The sequence below is a fragment of the Stegostoma tigrinum genome, chromosome 5, assembly GCF_030684315.1.
Source record: "Stegostoma tigrinum isolate sSteTig4 chromosome 5, sSteTig4.hap1, whole genome shotgun sequence".
Lineage (NCBI taxonomy): Eukaryota > Metazoa > Chordata > Chondrichthyes > Orectolobiformes > Stegostomatidae > Stegostoma > Stegostoma tigrinum.
This window is the reverse complement of record NC_081358.1, coordinates 98,941,480-98,961,854: the sequence shown is the minus strand read 5'-3', so window position 1 is coordinate 98,961,854 and position 20,375 is coordinate 98,941,480. Positions and strand designations below refer to the sequence as shown.

At 42.2% G+C, this 20,375-nt stretch overlaps 1 protein-coding gene across 4 annotated transcripts in view; it reads right to left on the bottom strand.

The window, feature by feature from the left end:
* Positions 1-3,329: 3,329 nt before the first annotated feature.
* The window catches only part of LOC125451934 (xin actin-binding repeat-containing protein 1-like), a 36,359-nt gene continuing 19,313 nt past the window's right edge, over positions 3,330-20,375 (bottom strand). For 3 of the 4 annotated variants that reach the window (XM_048529693.2, XM_048529689.2, XM_048529696.2), the window contains 2 exons: positions 16,920-16,976; positions 3,330-13,762 (listed from right to left, as the gene is read on the bottom strand). In XM_048529693.2, coding sequence (XP_048385650.2) covers positions 5,963-13,762 — 7,800 coding nt within the window. In that variant the 5' untranslated portion in view covers positions 16,920-16,976 and the 3' untranslated portion in view covers positions 3,330-5,962. The remainder of the gene's footprint in view (positions 13,763-16,919; positions 16,977-20,375) is intronic. The other variant, XM_048529695.2, reaches the window with a different exon arrangement.

Genomic DNA, 20,375 nt, shown 5'->3' with positions numbered 1-20,375 from the left:
CTGGGCTTAAGGTCCGCAAAAGTCTTTGCAGATGTTTGGGAATGGCCAAGGTAGCATTCATCCAGCCAGTTGCTTGGCTTGTCTTGTACAAGGAAGTGGATATCCAAATTCCTCATTTCCATTGCAGAAGGCTAGGTCACTCTGACTGTCATTACCACAGAATGAATGGAGTGAGAAGGGGTGTAAATGGAAGTACCCCTACTTACATAGAGGAATGTCTGTATATGTATGCTGCACATCTTTGCCCTGATTCAGACATCTGTTGTTCAATCCATTTACTACACATGAAGTAGCAGATTGCACATGAGGCAGCAATGATGAAGAGGTCTTCCCCCTCCACACACAGACTCAACAGTACCCTAGAAAGGCAATGTTGCACATGGGACAACCGTGTAGACATTTTATGATCCAAATGTGCTTATGAAGAGAGCCTCTCGTGCACTCTGTGCAGGCGATGGGACCTGGGTACATATTTGCGACTATGGCAACTTGGGTGAATCTTTCCTGTCTGCAAGATTTTGCTCATGTTTCACAGCCATTAGCGGGGTTGATCTGCAATATATTGTGCTCTAAAGTCCTCGGTGCTTGACTTGTTTATTTTGCTAACAAAGACTCAAATTCTGGCCACTTAAAATGGTTGGAGAATGACATTTAGAATGCACGTTTGTAATATAATGCACTCTAAAGTCTTTGGTGCCAGGATTTTTAATCAACACAGTGGATCAATATTTGAGGTCTACATAAAATATTTTCTAATAAGAGATGTCTTTCACCTGAACTATGTGGATAGCTATTTAATACTAGTGCACCTTGAAGGTAACCTCACCACTGACAGCCCTCCATTTGAGAGAAAAAACCCAAAACTTACATTTTCAGACATTTTCAGTTTCATTGCATGTTTGCGATTTGGATGAGAATGGAACGCAATACAGGTAGCTCTTCATGGAGTGAGTCACATGCTTTCAGTCTCTCAGTGAGTCTCTCATTCTAGGTGTGATTCCCCCACCAAAACGTCTTGTTACTTTATTCCTTGCCTAGCCTGTCAACCCCATTAGCTTTGATCCTCCCCATGTTCACACCCAAACTGTTTGTTTACTCTCCCCAGGTACACAGCTTTGTTGTACTATATATATTGTCCCCCCCACCCACACCAGTGAAGCTAGGCTGTGATGACCGTCAATGAATACCCTGTCCCAGAATAGCCCTTTCCCTCCCATGTTTTATGATCTCCCCATCCTGACATGTTGAGTTGACCACCTCACCCCGCCCCACAAATATTATTCCCTCTTCATCCTCACATGATGCCTCCTCCCCAGAACTAATTTCCCTAATGTGCCCATCAAAGCAGTGATTTCTGACATTCAATACACAGATCTCTAGAATGACTGTGACCCATACTCAGTTGGCACGGAAAAACAGACCTGGTTGGGCAGATTCCTGACTGATTTTTAGGCAGCTCTTTGACTGAGTTCCCCAGCCTACATGCACTGGACCTGCAGGTCTGACCATGGCACACTCTCCAGATTGTAGAGGTACTAACTGCCTCACCCCAGGTTACCCAAATGGCCAACCGTCCATTGCCAGTAACCAAGAGGATGGTAGCAGCAGGAATGAATTGGAGGAAGATGTGGATAAGGCTCATATTTAACCAATGAGCCACTTATTACCTGCACAACCAATACAGAACTAATTAGAATTGATGAAGCTGCTCACTGTGCAGGGACATCAGGCTACACTAGTCTAGTTCTACTTGACGTGGATGTGGGAGAGGCACCTCCCATGACACAACATCCCTTTTAGCTAGGCCCAGAAAAGCTGATCCACATTTGGAAAGGGATGAACTACATGCCAGACCACTGACTAATAGAACCCAGCAGTCATGATGGAGGTCCCCACTTGTTCTTGTGCCCAGCGGATGTTTTCCAAGAGGCTTTATATTTATTCCCACAAAGTTAATGCAATGACCAAAGCCTATTCCTACCCTTCCCAGCTGGAAGATTACAATGCTTGGGTAGGTAAATCAGCCTTTTTGCCAAGATAGATTTACATAAGCCATTCTGGCAAATTCCCTTGACAGCCTGTTAAAAGTAATTGTTTGTAACTCCAGACATTTTATTAAACTATCAAGTCATAACATTCAAACTCCAAACAATCCAGCCAATCTATCCGGGCTGATGACAACACAGTGGCAGAACTATGTAATTGTGCAGTGTACCTCAACAACCTGCAAGTCTTCAGCGACACATTGGACACTCAGGGGAACTGGAAGGTATCTTCCTGAACACGTGGTCAGCTAACCTCATGGTCAATCTCACAAACAGTGAGTTTGGAAGGGTCGAGTGATCTACTGAGGACACAGAGTGGCTCAAGCATGTGCAACCCAGGGCTACAAAAGTTGAAACCATTCAGAAGCAGTTCCCCATTCACATAACAAAATGGGAAGTCATGAGGTTCCTGGGGATGCGTGGATTCTATTACAAGTTCAACTTGTGCTTCACAGTACCATGAACTGAGATTCGATTCCAGCCTTGGATGATTGTGAAGGGTTTGCATGTTATCCCTGTGACTGTGTGGGGTACGATTGGGTGCTCTGCTTTCTCCCATAGTCCAAAGATGTGCAGGATGGGTGGATTGGCCATGCTAAATTGCCCAAAGTGTCAACGGATGTGTTGGCTAGGTGGATTAACCATGGTAAAGGTGGGGTGGTGGGACAGGATGTGGAGTGGTTCTGGATGGGTTGGTCTACGGAGGTAGGTGCAGACTTGATGGCCTGAATAGCCTCTTTCTGCACCTTAGGTATTCTATGAAAGTTCATTCCAATCTTCAGTACAATTAGTGCCCTGCAGAGAGAGCTGCTTTGGAAAAATGTGAAGGTAGCATTGACTGAGAAATGCCAAACAGCTTTTGAAATGCCGAAGGCCACTTTATTCATCAACCTGTGTTTACATCTCCAACTTTTAACCAAACATACAATGTAACCATTGGAGTGGGGGTGGTCCTCCTTCAGGAAGATGAATTAGGAATAGAGAGACCAATTAGTTATTTGTCAAAAATAAAACTAAACAAGCATCAGAAATGAATCTTTACAGTAGAGAAGAAAAGTCTCAGGCTGTCAGACACTTTGACATGTATGTCCAAAATATGTGCAGAGAGAGACCACAGATTATATCGACTACAGGCCATTAACTTTTGTGGAAGAGTTTACATCCAGAACGTATTCCATTGGATTTTGTTCCTCCAGCTGTGTCATTTAAAAATCATTTCTGGAATTCATGTCAGCATAGATTCTCTGTCAATGTTTCAAAGAGACATTCTTAGACACCCAGGACAAGGGTGGGAATGATATTTTATTCTTTTTCTCCATTATTTGGGGAAGTTCATTCACTATAAGGGGTAGTATCATTTATTACAAGGCGAAGTATCATGAATCAAAAATAACAAGTGAACATATAGAATTTTCAGACAAGGCTTTTTCAAAATTAAGACTGCAAATCAAGTTTGGTAGATCTTGTAACTTCTGAGCATGGAACTAACTGTTGACTAAGATTAATTGTGAACCCCTGAAAAGTAGCACCCTGTAGGGACCTCTGATCTGTGTGTGTGCCAGTGGACAAATGTTCTGTGAAAGCCACAGCTATGGAATAGCCATTAAACATCCTTGCACTGTAGGCAAAATGTAAAAGATAATCTATTGTTCTGAGTGTAACAAGCCACTCACTGTCAACAAGAAAGAGGTCAAAAGCAAAAAAAAAAGCCACATATCTCAAAAATCAACCATCCACCGATAGCTATTCTCGTGGTTTCTCTCAAGATCATGATCACAATGCCACATTGTCTACTGTTCACAGAACTCTGACTGATCCTTATAACTTTTTAAACTATTATCATTTTAAGACTCACTATCTCATTCCTAATGCATCTGTATGTGTGTTGCGCTGTTATTTGTTCTCCTGTTCAGTAATGAATTAACACATTCTTTTCTTTAATTCAAGACGCCTGAGTAAATTTTCTCTTGGAAATATAAATTTATTTGGCCTGGAATAAAGGGATCCCAAAGGAAGAGATCCTTTCTAAATTAATCTTGATACAAGCAAGTGGGATGGGTTAGGGATGTGGAAACTAAAAAGCAAAACTATTTCATAACTCGCCCCTGATGAAATTGACAACTTAGACAATTTCTGATCTGGAACTATGATAAAATTGGACAACCTTGCCTGGGGACTGGTTGTTACAGAAGATAATTTCAGGCGCTCTCAATCATCTTGCGCCCAGGAGGGTAGGGAAAAGCACAAAGTGGCTAACGTGCCAACAGAGCGTGGCAGCGACTGGGGCCCATCATGAGCCCGGACTAGGACAGCGGCAGTCGGGGCTGAAGCCTTGTGAGCAGCGGCAGCGAAGCCTGGTGTACCTGATGGAGATCAGCAGCAGTGGTCGGAGCTGGCAAGCACAGGCTGGTCTTAGCCCAGCACAGGGGTGAGCGAGGCATCTTGGGGAAAGCTCAGCTTGGAGTATCTGCAAGCCCATTGCTTCAGAAAGGACTGTAATGTTTGACTTTTTAACTTATTTCTTTATTTTTATACTTTTGTAACTAAGATTTTGTATCTAGGTACTTTGTTGAGTGTGGCGACATTGTACACATTTCACTGTACTCTGGTGTCCCGTACTAGGGTACATTTGACAATAAAACCTAAATCTAATTCTAATTCTAAATCTAAGTGGGCCAAATTCAAACATTTTACTGTTTAGGAACTGGACCATTATCCACACCTGGGTTGTTCCCTCTCCTTATGGTTAAAGGTCAATTAAGGGGCTCACCCAATCATTGTTCCTGCTGTCATCCATGAATTGTGCAACAAACCAGAACCAAACCTAGGAGCCTTTGTCTAAAGGTTTGATTTCACAATGGAAAATACATTTACCAACCAAATAATTGGAGATGTTTTAAAAAATGATTAATCAATTCCAGCACTAATGACCAACAGTGAAGATACCAAAATAATGTTTAAATAAGATTCAGATAAAGACTACAATTGATGTCACACATTCCGAGACAGATTTCATGCAAAAGAAATCAGAAAAAGCTAGTAAAATATTAAAAATGTTTATTAAGGCAGGCTGTGGAATAAAAAAGAGGTGAATAAAATACTTAGCAAACAGGAAAAACAGTTCCAAGGCAGAAAGAGACTTTCAAAGAGCTTAAAGAAACTGATACATTGTTGGATGTAGAAACAAAATAGGAAATTTGAGGAGAAAAATTGAATAGTGATTCAAAATTGTGGTCTATTTGCATTCACAACACTACAACTCTTCAGCAAAAACCAGAAAACCCTGGAGATATGTGACACACAAGGAGGTAATGTCAACTTAGACAGCATGAAACAGATGATGTTGAATTGCCCCCAGTTCAAGACTTTCTAATCCAGTGTCAAAAAATAAACAGAGCTGTAAAATGAGTGGCTAATTCAATCAAACACATTGTATATCATTGCCCAAAGTTAAAATGACCCCCCATGAAGTCTAAAACCACATTGTCAAAAGGAATAGTGTCCTAAGAGCAGCAACATGTGGAAATGATGGTCAACATTGTGATTACGGGCTGTGAGTAGAAGCTGATTTCTGGAAAGTATTCTAAATCTCCAACATTATCTTTTTTTTCTTTTCAGAAGCTGATGAGCATGATGTGAACATTTTGATCTTCACTTCAAAATTCCATTTTGTTCTTCTTGAAATATTAAGTGAGTTTGGCACTTTTTTGCGTGGGTCCTCCATTAACTTCTATCCACCTAGACGTGTTATACAAACCCATCCTTTGAGAGATTGACCAGGCCTGCTGGGCATTTGCAGCACCTTTTTGATTCTTATTTCAGATTTCCAACTCCATGGATGTTCTTTTCCCAGCTCTATATTTCTTGACCACTGTGCCATAGGTTGTATTTAACAGAATTTAGTGTGACTCTAATATTTAACATTTCTTTACCGAATTGGGATTGCCAATGGAAACAAACATGGCCCCGCTTTCCTTAGCATTTGAATATGAATCTTCTGCTAGCTTTGATGGGTTCTGCAGGTATCTACCCATACGGGGAGAAGTAGCAACCTCATACTTGGGTGGTGCTTGAACTACCTCATATGTTGATGAGGTTCTAGACTCTGATTGCTTTGTGACTGTGGTTGAGGTTTTTGATGTGATGATTTTGTTTCCAAATCGATCAATCTCTTCATATTTTTCCATGACAGTCTTCGTACCGACTATCTCACCTCCATCAGGTCCCGTCTTGAACTCTACAACACTTTTGCTTCTCTGAGGGACTGGCGTCTGTGTTCTTTCAAAAACATTGCCTTTAAATCCACTTAAGGGGATGACTCCATTGGACGCATTGATAGGGGCAATTTTGTTTCCATTTCTGTCCTCAGTTTGAATTAACTCATTGGTGTCTTTTGGCACTGAGTTCTTGCTGCCAACAGCATCATGCTTTGCCTTCTCTGCTGTATCACCCTGGTGTCCATTGCAAAGAACTGGATTCTGAAAATCATTGTAGGTTGTTGCTTTTGGAGATAATGGTGCAGCGTGCTCGTTTTGAGGAGCAGGAGAAATGCACATACTTTCTGTTGGTGCGATTGGTGGGTTGTTTTTTAAGGAACCTGTCGGTTTTCTAGCTGCTGATTCAATGGAAATATAGGAGGGAGATGATGGAGTGCTCACACGAGCCGGAATGGCTGGAATATCTAACACTTGTTTCTCTGAATCGTTTAACATTTCTTTTCGAATTTGATCCTCCTTACGTTCCTTGGCTTTTTCTGCACTCGATTTGCTGGAGACCAGACTGATCTTCTTAATGTTACCAGATGGGGAGCTTGAAGCAACCCCCAGTGACTCCCGAAAAAGGCCGGAGAGTCCCACGATATCAGACTCCGATTTCAGATTGGAAACGGAATAGAGAGCCTTTTTAATGGACTCTTCGATGTGTAGCAGCTTCGCCAGTGTCTGTTCTTTCAGGTAGATGATTTCCATACTTGCCCTTTCAAGGTCTTCAAACACAAGCTCCATGGAGGACAGACTTTCCAATTCATCCTTGGCTACATTAGGCTGATTCTGAAATTCATCCTTTTGTCGATCAGTTGGTTTCAGTTGCTTAGCCACTTTATTCTTAGGCACCACCCATTCAGGCACATTCTCAAACAAACTTTTCAGACCTTTTACATTCACTTGAAAAGTCTCCTCTTCAAACTCTTTAACCTGAGACAAGATCTTGTGCAGCTCTTCTCGCTTTCTCAAATTTTCAAATATCTCCATCGCCGCCTTCACATTTCCTCGCATTATTTCCTCTTTGTGAACTGATAACCTTTTCCTGCGATCATCTTCAGTCTCTTTCCCCTGCTGCCGCTTCCCGCGCATTACAACTGCATCTGGTTGTGGGGTGCGCTGTTGCTCTGTGTGAAGGTGCCCTTGTTGGCGATTTGTCGCTACCGTCTGCGTACTGAATCCGTGCTGACCCATGCATCTGTTGTACTGGCTACTCTGGGCTGGCTGCTGTTCAAAGGGCACTTTGAATGACTCTTGTGGGTACAACTCTGGGCTTGGCCGAGGCTGCAGATAACTCTTTTGCGCTTTACCAGCGGCTGTGATTTCTGGTTGCATAATTTCAACTTCTTTTGGTAAAGCAGACATAGTCTCTGTCATTGTCACATCCTCTTTCCAGCTGCTAGCCTGGTTCATTTGAGGAGAGCTTTGTTTGTCCTGGGTACCAGAAGTGTAAAGGGCAGCTTTAGATCCCTGAGACATTTCAGCACTCTGCATACTTTGCTGGGAATATGACTGTTTGAATCCCTGCTGGGTTTCTGCAACAGTCTGTTCCTTTGGTACAATTTCTTGTTCTGTTTTCATTGGGCCATTGGCCTCAACATGGTTTCCAGAAGAGTTTCCCTTTAATACTACGTGTGCCACAGGGTTAATTACCATGACAGTTGGCTTGCTGTGTCCTTCCTTTGTTTGTTTGTATTTCTCTTCTGCCAATTGCAAGGGAGTTCTCAATACTTTGGTGTAAGATGCCATTGTGCTGGATGCTTGCTCTGATAGAGACTGCTCACAGTGTCTTTTCTGTTGGCCAGGCTGACAGTCTGATGGATGGACATCCTCTGTAGGGATTGATGTTCTGCCAGGCTTTCCCATTAGCATAAACCCTGGGGTGTTGCATCCCTTTGAAAGCAATGGGTTTGGTATTGGCACAGCTGATGCATAGCTCTTTGGTGGATTAGTTGGACTTGGGGAAGAATGGATTGATGGCAAATGTTCTGGCTTGGGAGGTGGCATGGGTTTGCCTGCCTGCATTGGCCGGGCAGGTGGTATCGTGTGTGGTTTTGGTGCAATCGATGGTTTAGACAAGACGTTGCTTCTTTCGTGGGCCTTGGGTGGAAGAGGTGGAGGATACTGAGAATTTGCTGGCTTTTTCACGGCAGTAGATTCAGACCGGTTGCAGGGAAAGGGTCTGGCCTCCACAGACAGTTGGCCACAAGCTTCACTCGAGAGTACAGGGCGCTCCGTCACTGGAAATGGAGGAGGAGACTCAGTGTCAGATTGTGATAGCGAAACTCGACTACAATCAGTTCTAACGCCACTCTTCATTTTGTCACTTGAATGTGACTGGCCTGCAGTTCTATATATCATGGCAGTTTTAAAATCACCTTTGGAAACATTCATATTAGCTTTTCCCAGAGAATGGAGAGCTGCCTCCAAGTTACCTCGAACAACTTCCTCCCTCTTGACAGACTTCTGTTCTGCCACTGAATGTTTTAAAGACTGGATGGTTGACTTTACATCTCCCTTGGCAATTATCTCCTGATCTGCCACTGCCCAATCTTCCTCCTCTAAGTTGGTGGACGAGTACTGACCAAGAGTCTGCACATGTTCTGAAGCAGCTCCTATTTCAGTTCTGCCATTGTTAACTACCTTTGTTAAATATTCACCTTTCTGACCTTCATTAGAGTAAGCTGAATCTGACCGAAAATGTCCTTGTCCCTCATACGCACTGACCTGTTGAGTATTTTGCTGGCTGTTCAGCTGTTGGGGTTGAGTGACAGTCATTTGGGTGCATGTCCGATGCCTTGGCATCATGCTGCCTTGCTGCTGCGTGGACATTTGTACATTTTTCTTTATCTTTTCTGTTGAAGTCTTGTACTGAGTAGCTTGATGACTTTGAAATGCTGCTGAGTTTTGTGCGCTACTCTTGAACTGTTCTCGTGTGCTGGATTTGTGATGGGTAGTCTGTGCTTCAGCTGCAACCTCTCTAAGGTTCTCCATTGCTACTTGAAGGTCCTGACCTGCTGTATTTTCTGCCCTCACCTCTGGCACTGCGCGGGAGGCACCACCCAGCAAGTGAACAAAAGGTTCGGAATGCTGCCCGTTTCTCATCCCCTTCTTATCACTTGTGGATTCTTGCAGTGTAACCAAAGTGTCCTTCGTATTATGATGGACAATGCCTTCCGTGTCCAGCTGTCTTGTTTGGTACTTTACACTCTTCACTGATTGTGGTGGAGCCTTATCATCGCCAGTGACAAGTTCTTCATTCTCCACCCCTGTGGACTGATTTGCAGCCTGCCCCAAGAACTGATTAATAGAGTTGCTATTACAACCTAAAATATCTTCTTTCTGAACAATATCATGGGCAGTTTGTGGTTCAGTTAAGAAGTATTTCTTGGTTCCTTTGACATCTCCTGGTACAATATCATCAACTGTCCTTTCAATTTGTCCTCCACTCTGTTTCAAATTCCTTATAGCACCTTCTACATCACCACGTACAATTTCCTCTTTCTGTGCTGAAACTGTAGAATCATCAGTTTCCTCTTGGTCCCTCTTGAGATAGTCCAATGTGCCTGATTCAATGCATGTTGTGTACAGTTGGACATTCCCTTTCTCATTCTCCTCACGTTTTACTGTCATTGATGTAGTTTGCTGCTTAGTAGAAGCAAGAAGACTATCAATGGTTGATTTTACATCTCCTTTGATAACCTCTTTTTCAACTTCTTCACTTTGTTGACGATTAACCAGTGAATAAACAGTTATCTGAGCAATTTTGCTTTCAGTTTCCTGAATCAAAATCCCTTTTTTGACTTTACCGTCTTGGTTAAGAAGGTTATAAATTTCATTAGCAATGTCTCCATCTTTCTTCACACCTCCTTCACAATGAGAGAACAGCTGAACTTTATGTGAAGAAATTCTCCCACTTCCATCTTCCTTCAGCACAATCCCTTCAGGGTGGAGGGATTCCTTCTTCTGAAGCAACTGCCACAGAATTCTCTGCAAGACACCACCGATAACTTCTTCTTTTAGAATATGCGGGCCATTGTGATTCATTAGTTGATACTTGGCCATTTTTAGAATGCCTACCTCACTTGATTCAATGAGAAGTCCCCTTGACAAAATAGCTTTACAATTGTATAAAGTCTGTAAACTTGTCTGGACACTTTGTTCTGTCATATCAGCACTTTCTGTGCTACATTGAGCACGAATGAATGTATCCAGGGGAGTTGTTTCAAACAACCATGTTGTAGACTTCACATCAGCATCTGTCACTCTTTCTTTGGTTTCATTTTTCAATGTAGTGTCTGAATCTTTGAAGCTGTCCAATGGTTGGGACTCAAACAGCCATGTGCACCTTTTCACATCTCCTTTCTGTACGTCTTCTCTGTGGACAGTTTTTGCACATGTGCTTTCTTCAGCTGCTCCTTTCAAGGAATCAATGGGGAGATTTTCAAAGAGCCAAGTTGATGTTCTGACATCTCCACTCTGAACGTCACTGACACTGACCATCCTTACATACTTGCGGTTTATCTGCTGCCCTTCAAAGAGTTGCTTACTTGCTTGTACATTTCCTCCTTGGACCTCGTCCACCACTTTAATTCCTGGTCGTGCTTCATCTTTGATTGAATCCAAAGGCTGGGTCTCAAATTTCCATCGAGCTGCTGTCACATCTCCGTGCTGCACATCCTCCTGCGTAACAGCTCTGAGCACGAACACCTCATCCATTGGCTTGATTGTATCCAGTGGTTTGGTTTCAAAGAGCCACCTAGTACCCCTTACATCTCCCTTCATAATTTCCTCCTTTGTCGCTGCAGTAACTTCATGATATTGGCCTTCCTTGTCTCGGATTGCATAAAGGGGCTGTGTTTCAAAGAGCATGGTGCACGATTTCACGTCTCCCTTGGCAACAGATTCTTCCTTTCTTGAACTGAGATCCATTATATCAGTTTTATCTTTTATCTGATCCAATGAGTGGGTCTCAAAAACAAATCTTTTGCCACAAACATCACCTCCCTTTATATCAGTGATTGTATTTTTGGGTGTGTGTTCTTCTGTCATTTCTTTAATGGAGTCAATTGGGCAGTTTTCAAACAGCCAGGTGAACTTGTGTACACAACCTGATCCTGACTGCGTAGCATCCAGTGGCATGGATTTGATGCTGTTTACATTTTCGACCACATCACCTATTTCATTGAGTGAAGTGCTTTGATAGATTTCTTTCACTCTCGACACGTTCCCTGACTGAATGTCCACCTCACTTGTGTATCTCATATTCTGTGCCTCATCCAGCCCACCGGTCATATTGCCAATTTGTTCAGTTTCAAAAAGATGCTTTGTGGTCTTCACATCTACTCCTTTAACATCATCGTGGTTTGCACTTAAGACCTTGAGCTGCTGTTCACCTTTCTCATTGATACTATCCAATGCTTGTGTTTCAAAAAGCCATGTGTATGATTTGACATTGCCTTTTAGTTGGGTTTCATCCTCTTGCTTGGTCTCTAACTTTTCATACAAAGCATCCATTGGCTGTGTTTCAAACAGCCATCTACATGTATTGACATCACCTTTTACCACATCTTTGTAGTCAGAGCTTTGAATCTCTGTTTTATTTATGTTGGCATGTATGACATCAAGGGGCTGTGTCTCAAATAGCCACCGTGTTGTCTCCATATTGCCAGCATGGATCTCCTCTTTCGTGATGCCTTTAACTAATTCCACATTTTGTGTGTCTTCATCAAACTGATCCAGTCGGCGGGTTTCAAACATCCATCTATAATGTTTGACATCACCACTAACAACTTGTTCTCGACTTACTGTCTTGACTTGATGGCAGTGACCAGCACTGTCCATGATAGCATAGAGAGGGATGGTTTCAAACAGAGCTCTGTTCTCATTTACGTGTCCTGCTAACACTTCAGTCTGCTTCTCAGGAGAGATTTCATCTGAATTTTTAAAACTATGAAGAGGTAGAGTTTCAAATAGAGATTTATAAGTTTTGACATCTCCTTTCTGTATTTCCAACGTCTTGCTGGTATCGGAGGTCTCACTTTGCTCCTTGTTAATACTGTCCAGACAGCAGCTTTCAAAAATACGGGTTCTTTTTTTCACATCTCCCTTCTCTTCTTCTGTCACAACTCTCTTTAAATGACCAACTTCAAAGCTGTCCTTCAAGCTTTCCATTGGCTGTGTCTCAAACAGCCAAAGGCTGCTGCGCACATTGCCTCCAATTACTTCTTCTTTGGTGACCTCTTCAGAAGGGGTTTCCTTCAGTGTGTCAAGAGGCTGAGTTTCAAAGAGCCAACACTTCTTATTCACATCTCCGCCTTCTATTACTTTAACACTAGCTTTGTCATTTGACTCCTCGGTCTGCTCTTTGATGGTATCCAATGCTTGTGTTTCAAACAGCCATCTTTTTCTGCCAACACCACCTTGTTGAGTCTCTTCCAGGGAAATGCCTCGAATGATCTTTACTCTTGAAAGATCTTGGTTAATGCTGCCCAGGGGTTGAGTTTCAAACAACCAGCGAGCACTTTGGACATTGCCGCTGTGTTGGACTTCCTCCCTGCAAATAGATTTAATTTGGTGGATGTTCCCGACAGTATCTCGAATGGCACATAATGGTTCAGTCTCAAATAACTTCACTGTCTTGTTTACGTCACCCTTCAGTTCCTGAATTTCGGAGCGCAGTTGCAATATGCTGCTTTCTTCCACAGAGTTGCTACGTCCCAAATCGCCTAATGGATGGGTCTCAAATAATAGTTTTGCCCCTTTTACGTCTCCTTTCCGCACAGGCTCTTTTAGGACTGCTTCTTGGAGATCATTCTCACTGGAGTAAGTTTTATTCAAGGAATCCATGGGCTGTGTTTCAAACAACCACAGTGCTGTGCGGACATCACCCTTTATTTGCTCTTTTCCATCAACGGAGTTTTCAGAAAATTCTGAATACTGGGCGCTGATGTCATTAATTGTCTGGTTTTCAAACTTCCAAGATGTGTTTTTCACATCTCCGCTGAGAATGGTCTCTTCATCTTTCAGCTTCTTAGCCCCTTGATGATCTCCAATGGTGTCCAAAGGCCAGTTATCAAATATCCAGCGCATAGACTGGACCTCAGTCTGAAGCACTGTGTTGCCAAAGCCATGTGTACCAGTTGCTAATGCAGCAGCAGCCTGCTCGGCATTCAACACCTCAGCCCAGTCCTCACTGACCACCTCCTGTAGGTTTTTCCTAAGCTCTGGGTGCATGTGCTTGTAAAGCCTCTTCAATTCATTAATTTGGCGTTGCTGGTGAAACTTGGCAAAGGCTTGCTGTGGAGGTGGTGGTATGTTTTGTGGGTGCTCTTCTACTGTGGTGCTTGGCTTGACAGCAGCCTCGAGTATGTCAGGTGGTGGAGGTGGTGGTAGAAGATCATTTTCCAGATTCTGAGTAACACTTGATTGTTGGATCACATTCATCTTCTGAGCCATCTTTAGTAAAACAAGATTATGTATGAGGATTTATGGACACCACTATTGAGTTGTATCATGCCATGCGGTTTAATGTTAAAAAAAAGAGGTCAAATTGTTAATTGAGAGTAATGAGTAATTTTAAAGCATAAATGATTGGCAGAAGAAAAGTACTTTTGTACCACTGCCCAGCACTTTTGGCACAGATCGTGCTGTCTGGGTTGTTGAGAGATGATTATCTATACACCGCAAACAGTCCTCAGTCTTTTTAAAATTCATGAGGACCTCTTCATATCACAGAAAGCAGCACTTTTACATTATTCCAACTCTTATCCTGTTAAAATGCTAGTCTAGAAATGGCACTTTTGTACAGACAATGAGTTTTTCTTGGAAATTATTTTCTGGACCTAAACTTCAAAAGAGTAGAGATACCTCAGAAATGTTCAAAAATAAAGAGTGACAAAAATAAGATTCTGGAATTGAACATGATATCATACACATCATTAAGTGGCATTTACACTTGACAGTTTGGGAACTCAAAACAGGTGTAAGGCAGCCTCCTGGAGGATAGGTATGAGACCTTAAGCCTTCAGTATACTAGATGAAAAGGTGTAGAGCTAGATGAATACAGCAGGCCAAGTAGCATCTTAGGAGCAGGAAAGCTGACGTTTCAGGTCTAGACCCTTCATCAGAAAAATGATCATTTTTCTGATGAAGGGTCTAGGCCTGAAACGTCAGCTTTCCTGCTCCTGAGATGCTTCTTGGCCTGCTGTGTTCATCCAGCTCCACACCTTGTTATGTCGATTCTCCAGCATCTGCAGATCCTATTATCCCTTCAGTATACTGTTTAGTCTTTTGAGTTTTCTGCACTGAGTGTTCCTGACACTTTAAACAAAAGGAACACTTCAACCTAAAACATCAAAAGGAGTAAATAATGCCTCTGCAAACAAGTTAATCAGATTGTATCAGTAGAATAATATTGACGAGATGAAATCATACATTCAACTAGATTTGAGTAAGATAAAGCTGGAGTTGAGAGGGATCATTTGAGACAGGGATCAAATCAAACAATAAGGAATCTGGCATTGGTGGAAGTGGGCAGCATGGTGTCTCAATGGTTAGTATTGTTGCCTTACAGTACCAGAAGCCTGGGTTTGATTCCACCCTTGGGTGACTGACTATGCAGAATTTGCATTTTCTCTCTGTGTCTGTAGAGGTTTCCTCCCACAGTCCAAAGATGTGTAGATTAGGTGGATTAGCCATGGGAAGCGCAAGGTTACAGGGATAGGATAGATAGGCTGGGTTGTCATGGGTGGGATCCTCTTCATGGGGTTGATATGGGCTCGATGGGCTAAATAGTCTACTTCTACACTCTAGGGATTCTATGAAGTCAGTTGCCCAGGGTTGAGTATTGGACAAATAATTGCAGGTAAATATTCTAGTGTTTGCTTAATTGTTTTTGAGGCATCTGGAACTCTGACTGCAGAACTACTCATAGGAGTTAACACAATATAGAGCTGGAGGAACACAGCAGGCCAGGCAGTGTCCCGGGAGCAGGAAAGTTGACATTTCAGGTTGGCACCCTTCTTAGGGTTCCAACCCAAAACGACAACTTTCCTGTTCCTTTTATGCTGCCTGGTCTGCTGTGTTCCTCCAGCTCTATACTGTTTTGTCTCTGACTCCAGCATCTGCTGTTCTTGCTATCTATACTCATAAGAGTTACTTGATTGTGTAGAATCCATAATAGATTATGTGCTGCCTATGTGAGTGAGTGATGAGTGTGTTGTCTATGTTCAGTGAGTAGCAATTCCCACTCCATGCTATACCAGCATGCCTGCGTATTAATGGCACAGCAAAAAAAAATGTCTTAAAGGGTAAGCATCATCATTTTGGAAATGAGATAGATCCAAAGGGCTCAACACAATATCTTGTCATACTCCAGCCATTTGTAAGTGACTTGTTAATGCTTTGTGCTATTACGATGCTTTCATCAATAACAGCGCGGTGGGGCAGCACAGTGGCTCAATGATTAGCACTGCTGTCTCACAGCACCAGGGACCCAGGTTTGATTCCACCCTTGGGCCGCTGTCAGTGTGGAGTTTGCACGTTCCCTCCAGGTCTGTGTGGGTTTCCTCCGGGTGCTCTGGTTTCCTCCCACAATCCAAAGATATGCGGGCTTGGTGGATTGGACATGCTAAATTGTCCATAGTGTTCAGGGATATGTAGATTAGGTGGATTATAGGGGGATGGGTCTGGGTGGGATGCTCTGCAAGTCTGTGTGGACATGTTGGGCCAAAGGGTCTGTTTCCACACTGTAGGGATTCTATGAATAACATTGCTGAAAATTGTCATAGATCTCGTGTAATTAGCCTTCTGATGACAAGCTTCCCCTTTAAAACATTTTGGTTAATTCAATCACTGCAAATTTCACACACAAACACAAACAGTGATGGTACTTATAGGTCCATGTGTACCAGATCAAATACAATATTAAAATATCACAGATTCTTTTGCAACTAAGAACATATCACTGTCACAGCTAAGTGATAATTTCCTGTCATGTCCATCTGAAGGGTGAGGATATAGACCATACACTTACGTCTCTCAGATTGTATCCAGAGAAAGGATTTTGAATTGAACATCGGAAGGATGTAGATATGAGGTTAAGATATAACAAATTTGATTTGATGAATTAAGGCAATCACACAAACTAATCTCTTCAAACCTTTCTCTGATGTATTGATTTTCTCTTTACAACTGGAGATGATCCATGGAATTGGGCCTAATTATGTCTGTCAATGTCCAAAGGTCAACAATAGATACACAATGTTTTTGAGAAGTTTGGGTCGTTGTGATGGACAGTGAATATAAACTTAGTACCAATATGGCAAATGTCAAACTCGTGTCACTTAATGTCTCTTAAAAGGACAAGCGGAGGTACAAAACTTTGGGGGAAAGAGTCTCGGGAGGGAGTTAGAAGACCATCTCCATAATCCCGCTGCTGGCCCTTTATGGGACAGTATTAGCAAAGCTGGGCAGGTAGTTGGCTGTGGACAGTATGCAATGTGGAGGAGGTGGAAATGGAAGGGGCATTAAAAAACTGAAATAATGTAAGTCATGGTAAACACTGCATAAGACAATCATTTCTAATGCCATTAAATATGCCTCTTTTTCCTACCTTGAGCTGATGAAGGTTGTTCACCAATTGAGGAACACTGTCTTGAGAAGAAATAACCTAAAAATAAATGGAATCATTTTATATTTATAGCCCATGCAGGCACCAAACCCTGCTAATGCTCAATGAAGGCAAAGGTGTAGATAGTAGTTTGCTCAAACCTAATTGCTAGGGCAGACATTAGTATTCCTTCTCTGCTACATGCACAACCTAATTCCCCACTCCCGCCAATCCTAAGAAAGCTTCAGTTGATAATCATGTAGAGCGGAATCATACAGATTAGAGCACCCTTTCTAGATTTTAGCCTTGCTCTGTACTACCAGTACAACTGAGATAGGGGCCATCTGGGATAGCATGGGAAGGGAAATCAAACTGCGTTTCATCACTTGCTCAGTTTCTGGTGAGACTGACTGGAAGGGGTTGGGCTTCCAGGACAGAGAGTTGACCCCAACTGAGTGTTGCAGACTGGCACATTCCAAGGTCTAGGTCTATGTGCTGAGGGACGCACTAAAGCTTGGGGAAGCTGCCTCCAAGGTGCAATGGGAAAAGACCACTGTCTGAGGTCTTCTGCTGAAGGTAAATGGGGATCTCTTAGTGCCTCACATATATGTAGATATTAGTATTGTGTATGTAAGAGAGGTCTTTGGTTTTATTTGGATAGAGTCAAATTCCACTTTTGTTTATTTACTTGATCAAGAAACAAGCTGCTTTTGTGACAATGTATATACATAAAGAGATTTTTTATTAATAAAGTATATTTTTAAGTCAAAAAGGGATTTTGTGGAATGGTCTTCCATAAAGAAGCTGTTCAAACAAAGAATGCAATTTGAACCATTGGATCTTATCTGTCCAAATATAAAACCTATTATGCTTCAATGAAAGCTATTCTTTAAGAGGCACATAAGTCAAGTAGATGTGATCTTAGTTTAACCTCTCTTTCAAAGGACAACACCTGACTACTTTGCCTGCATTATAATAGTATAAGAGAAGATAATGCCCTTAAACTCATGGAATAGAGCTCCAACCCAACAACTCCACTGTTAAGAGTGTTATCAAAGAAGCAAGATGAAAGAGGCTCTGACATATTCTATGATTTAATGGACACTTGCAAAAGTACAGGAGGGTAACTAATAGCTCATTGATCAAAGTCCTGCAAGGAGTTGGCACCTCCAGCAAATCCATTAGCTGTGATTTTCATAGGTTGTACTGGCTTCATGTTTTCATGCTCAAAAGTTTGTCTTTAATTACTCTAACTTGCATCACTACATATTATAGATATTTTCTAATCAACCTGCTCAGAGGTTACACACACCTTGGGAGCAGGTAAGACTTGAACCCAGGCTTTCTGGCATGGGAACACAGTGCCATTAGATATTACATTATAAACATGAAGCATTGGGGGCAGAGAGTGTTCAGAAAATGAATCATGAGATGCAAAATAGACATTATTGAGTACACTTTCCAGTTGGAAAAATAAATTTTAAAACAAAATTCTGCAGGATCTTGGCCCAGCATTCCAAATAACTGATACCGTACTAAAACGCACTGACACATGCTAATGCTAATGTCTGCTATGAAATCTCTGAGGTAAACTGGGCAGTGGTAGACTGGTTAGCAGGATTAGATCACATGGAATATAGGGTGAACTAACTATTTCGATACAGACCTGACTCAAAGGTAGAAGACTGAGGGTATTGGTGGAGGGTTGCTTTTCAGGCTACAGTGACCAGTGGTGTGCCACAAGGGTTGGTGCTGGGTCCTCTGCTGTTTGCCATTTATTTAAGTGATTTGGATGTGAACAAAGGAGGTATGGCTAGTAAGTTTGAAGGTTGCACCAAAGTTGGAGGTGTAGTGGAAAGCATAGAACATTACCTCAGAGTACAATGGAGTCTTGATCAGATGGGCAAAAGGGCCGAGGAGTGGCAGATGAAGTTCAATATAGATAAATGTGAGGTGTTGAATTTTGGAAAGGCAGATCAGGACAAGGATTTGTACTCTTAATGGTAATGTCCTGGGAAGTGCTGCTGAACAAAGAGACCTTGGAATTGCAGGTAGATAGGATAGTGAAGAAGACGTTTGATGTGGTTGCCTTTATTGGTCAGTGTATCAAGTATAGGAGTTGAGAGGTCATGTTGCAGCTGCACAGGACATTGGCTAGGCCACTTTTGGAATACTGTGTGGAATTCTGGTCTTCCAGGTATAGGAAAGATGTTGAGAAACTTGAAAGCGTTCAAAAAAGATTTACAAGGATGTGGCCAGGATTGTAGGGTTTGTGCTATAGGGAGATGCTGAATAGGCTGGAATTATTTTCCCTGGCACATTGGAGGCTGAGGAGCCACATTATCAAGGTTTATAATATCATGAAGGGCTTGGAAAGGGTGAATAGATAAGGTCTTTTCCCCAGGATGTGGTGGAGGAGACCAAAACTAGAGGGCATAGGTTTAAGGTGAGAAAGGAAAGATTTAAAAGGGACCTAAGGGGCAACTTTATCATGCAGAGTGTGGTGCGTGTATGGAATGAGCTTTTAGAGGAAGTGGAAGAGGCTGATACAATCACAACATTTACAAGACATCTGGCTGGGTATATGAATAGGAAGGGTTTAGAGGGATATGGACCAAATGCTGGTAAATGGGGCTAGATTAATTTAGGATATCTGGTTGGCATGGACAAATTGGACCAAAGGTTCTGTTTTCACACTGTACATCCCTATGACTCCATGAGGCTAATTCCTTGCATTAGCTGCAAATACAGTCTAGCCAGTGTTTGCCACCAAAAGGTTCAGCTCTTTTGAAATTCATGTGGAGCCAGGAGAAGAAGGAATATTCCTCCCATTTCCTGACTGCCACTACCTGCTGTGATCAAACCCTCCTGTTCTCTTACTCCTTCTTCAGCACTTAGCTGAGGTTTGATTTTGTCAATGCAGTTGCATAGGGATTCCAGAATTTCAACAGAAAGAAGCTAATTGGCCACTTGGAGAAGTTATCTAATTAGTCACATTTCTTTGTGTTTTTCCCTTGCCTCTGAAACTTCGTTAAAAATCTGTTTCTGCCACCCTTTGATACACTGCGTTCTAGATCATAACAACTCAGTGAATGAAACACATTGTCCTTATCTCCCTTTTTATCTGAAATACTTGAAAACCTTAATCTGAATCGGTGTCCACAATCCTTCTGCTGCTAGAAACAATCTCTCCTGAATTCATTCTTATAGAATCCTTCATGATTTTGAACATCTCAATCAAATCTCTAATCAAGAGCAACAAACGATAGTCACCAGACATTCACATAACTGAAGCCCTTGGTGATTTTTATCAAGTCCCTCTGCATCCTTTACAAAATGTTGTTTTGTAAAGGTTTAGCGTGATATCTTTGTTTCTCTAATAGTTCCTGTGTTACAGAGCCCAGGATACCATTTTTATTTTAAACAGCCTCCACAATCCATTCTGAAACCTCCAAAACT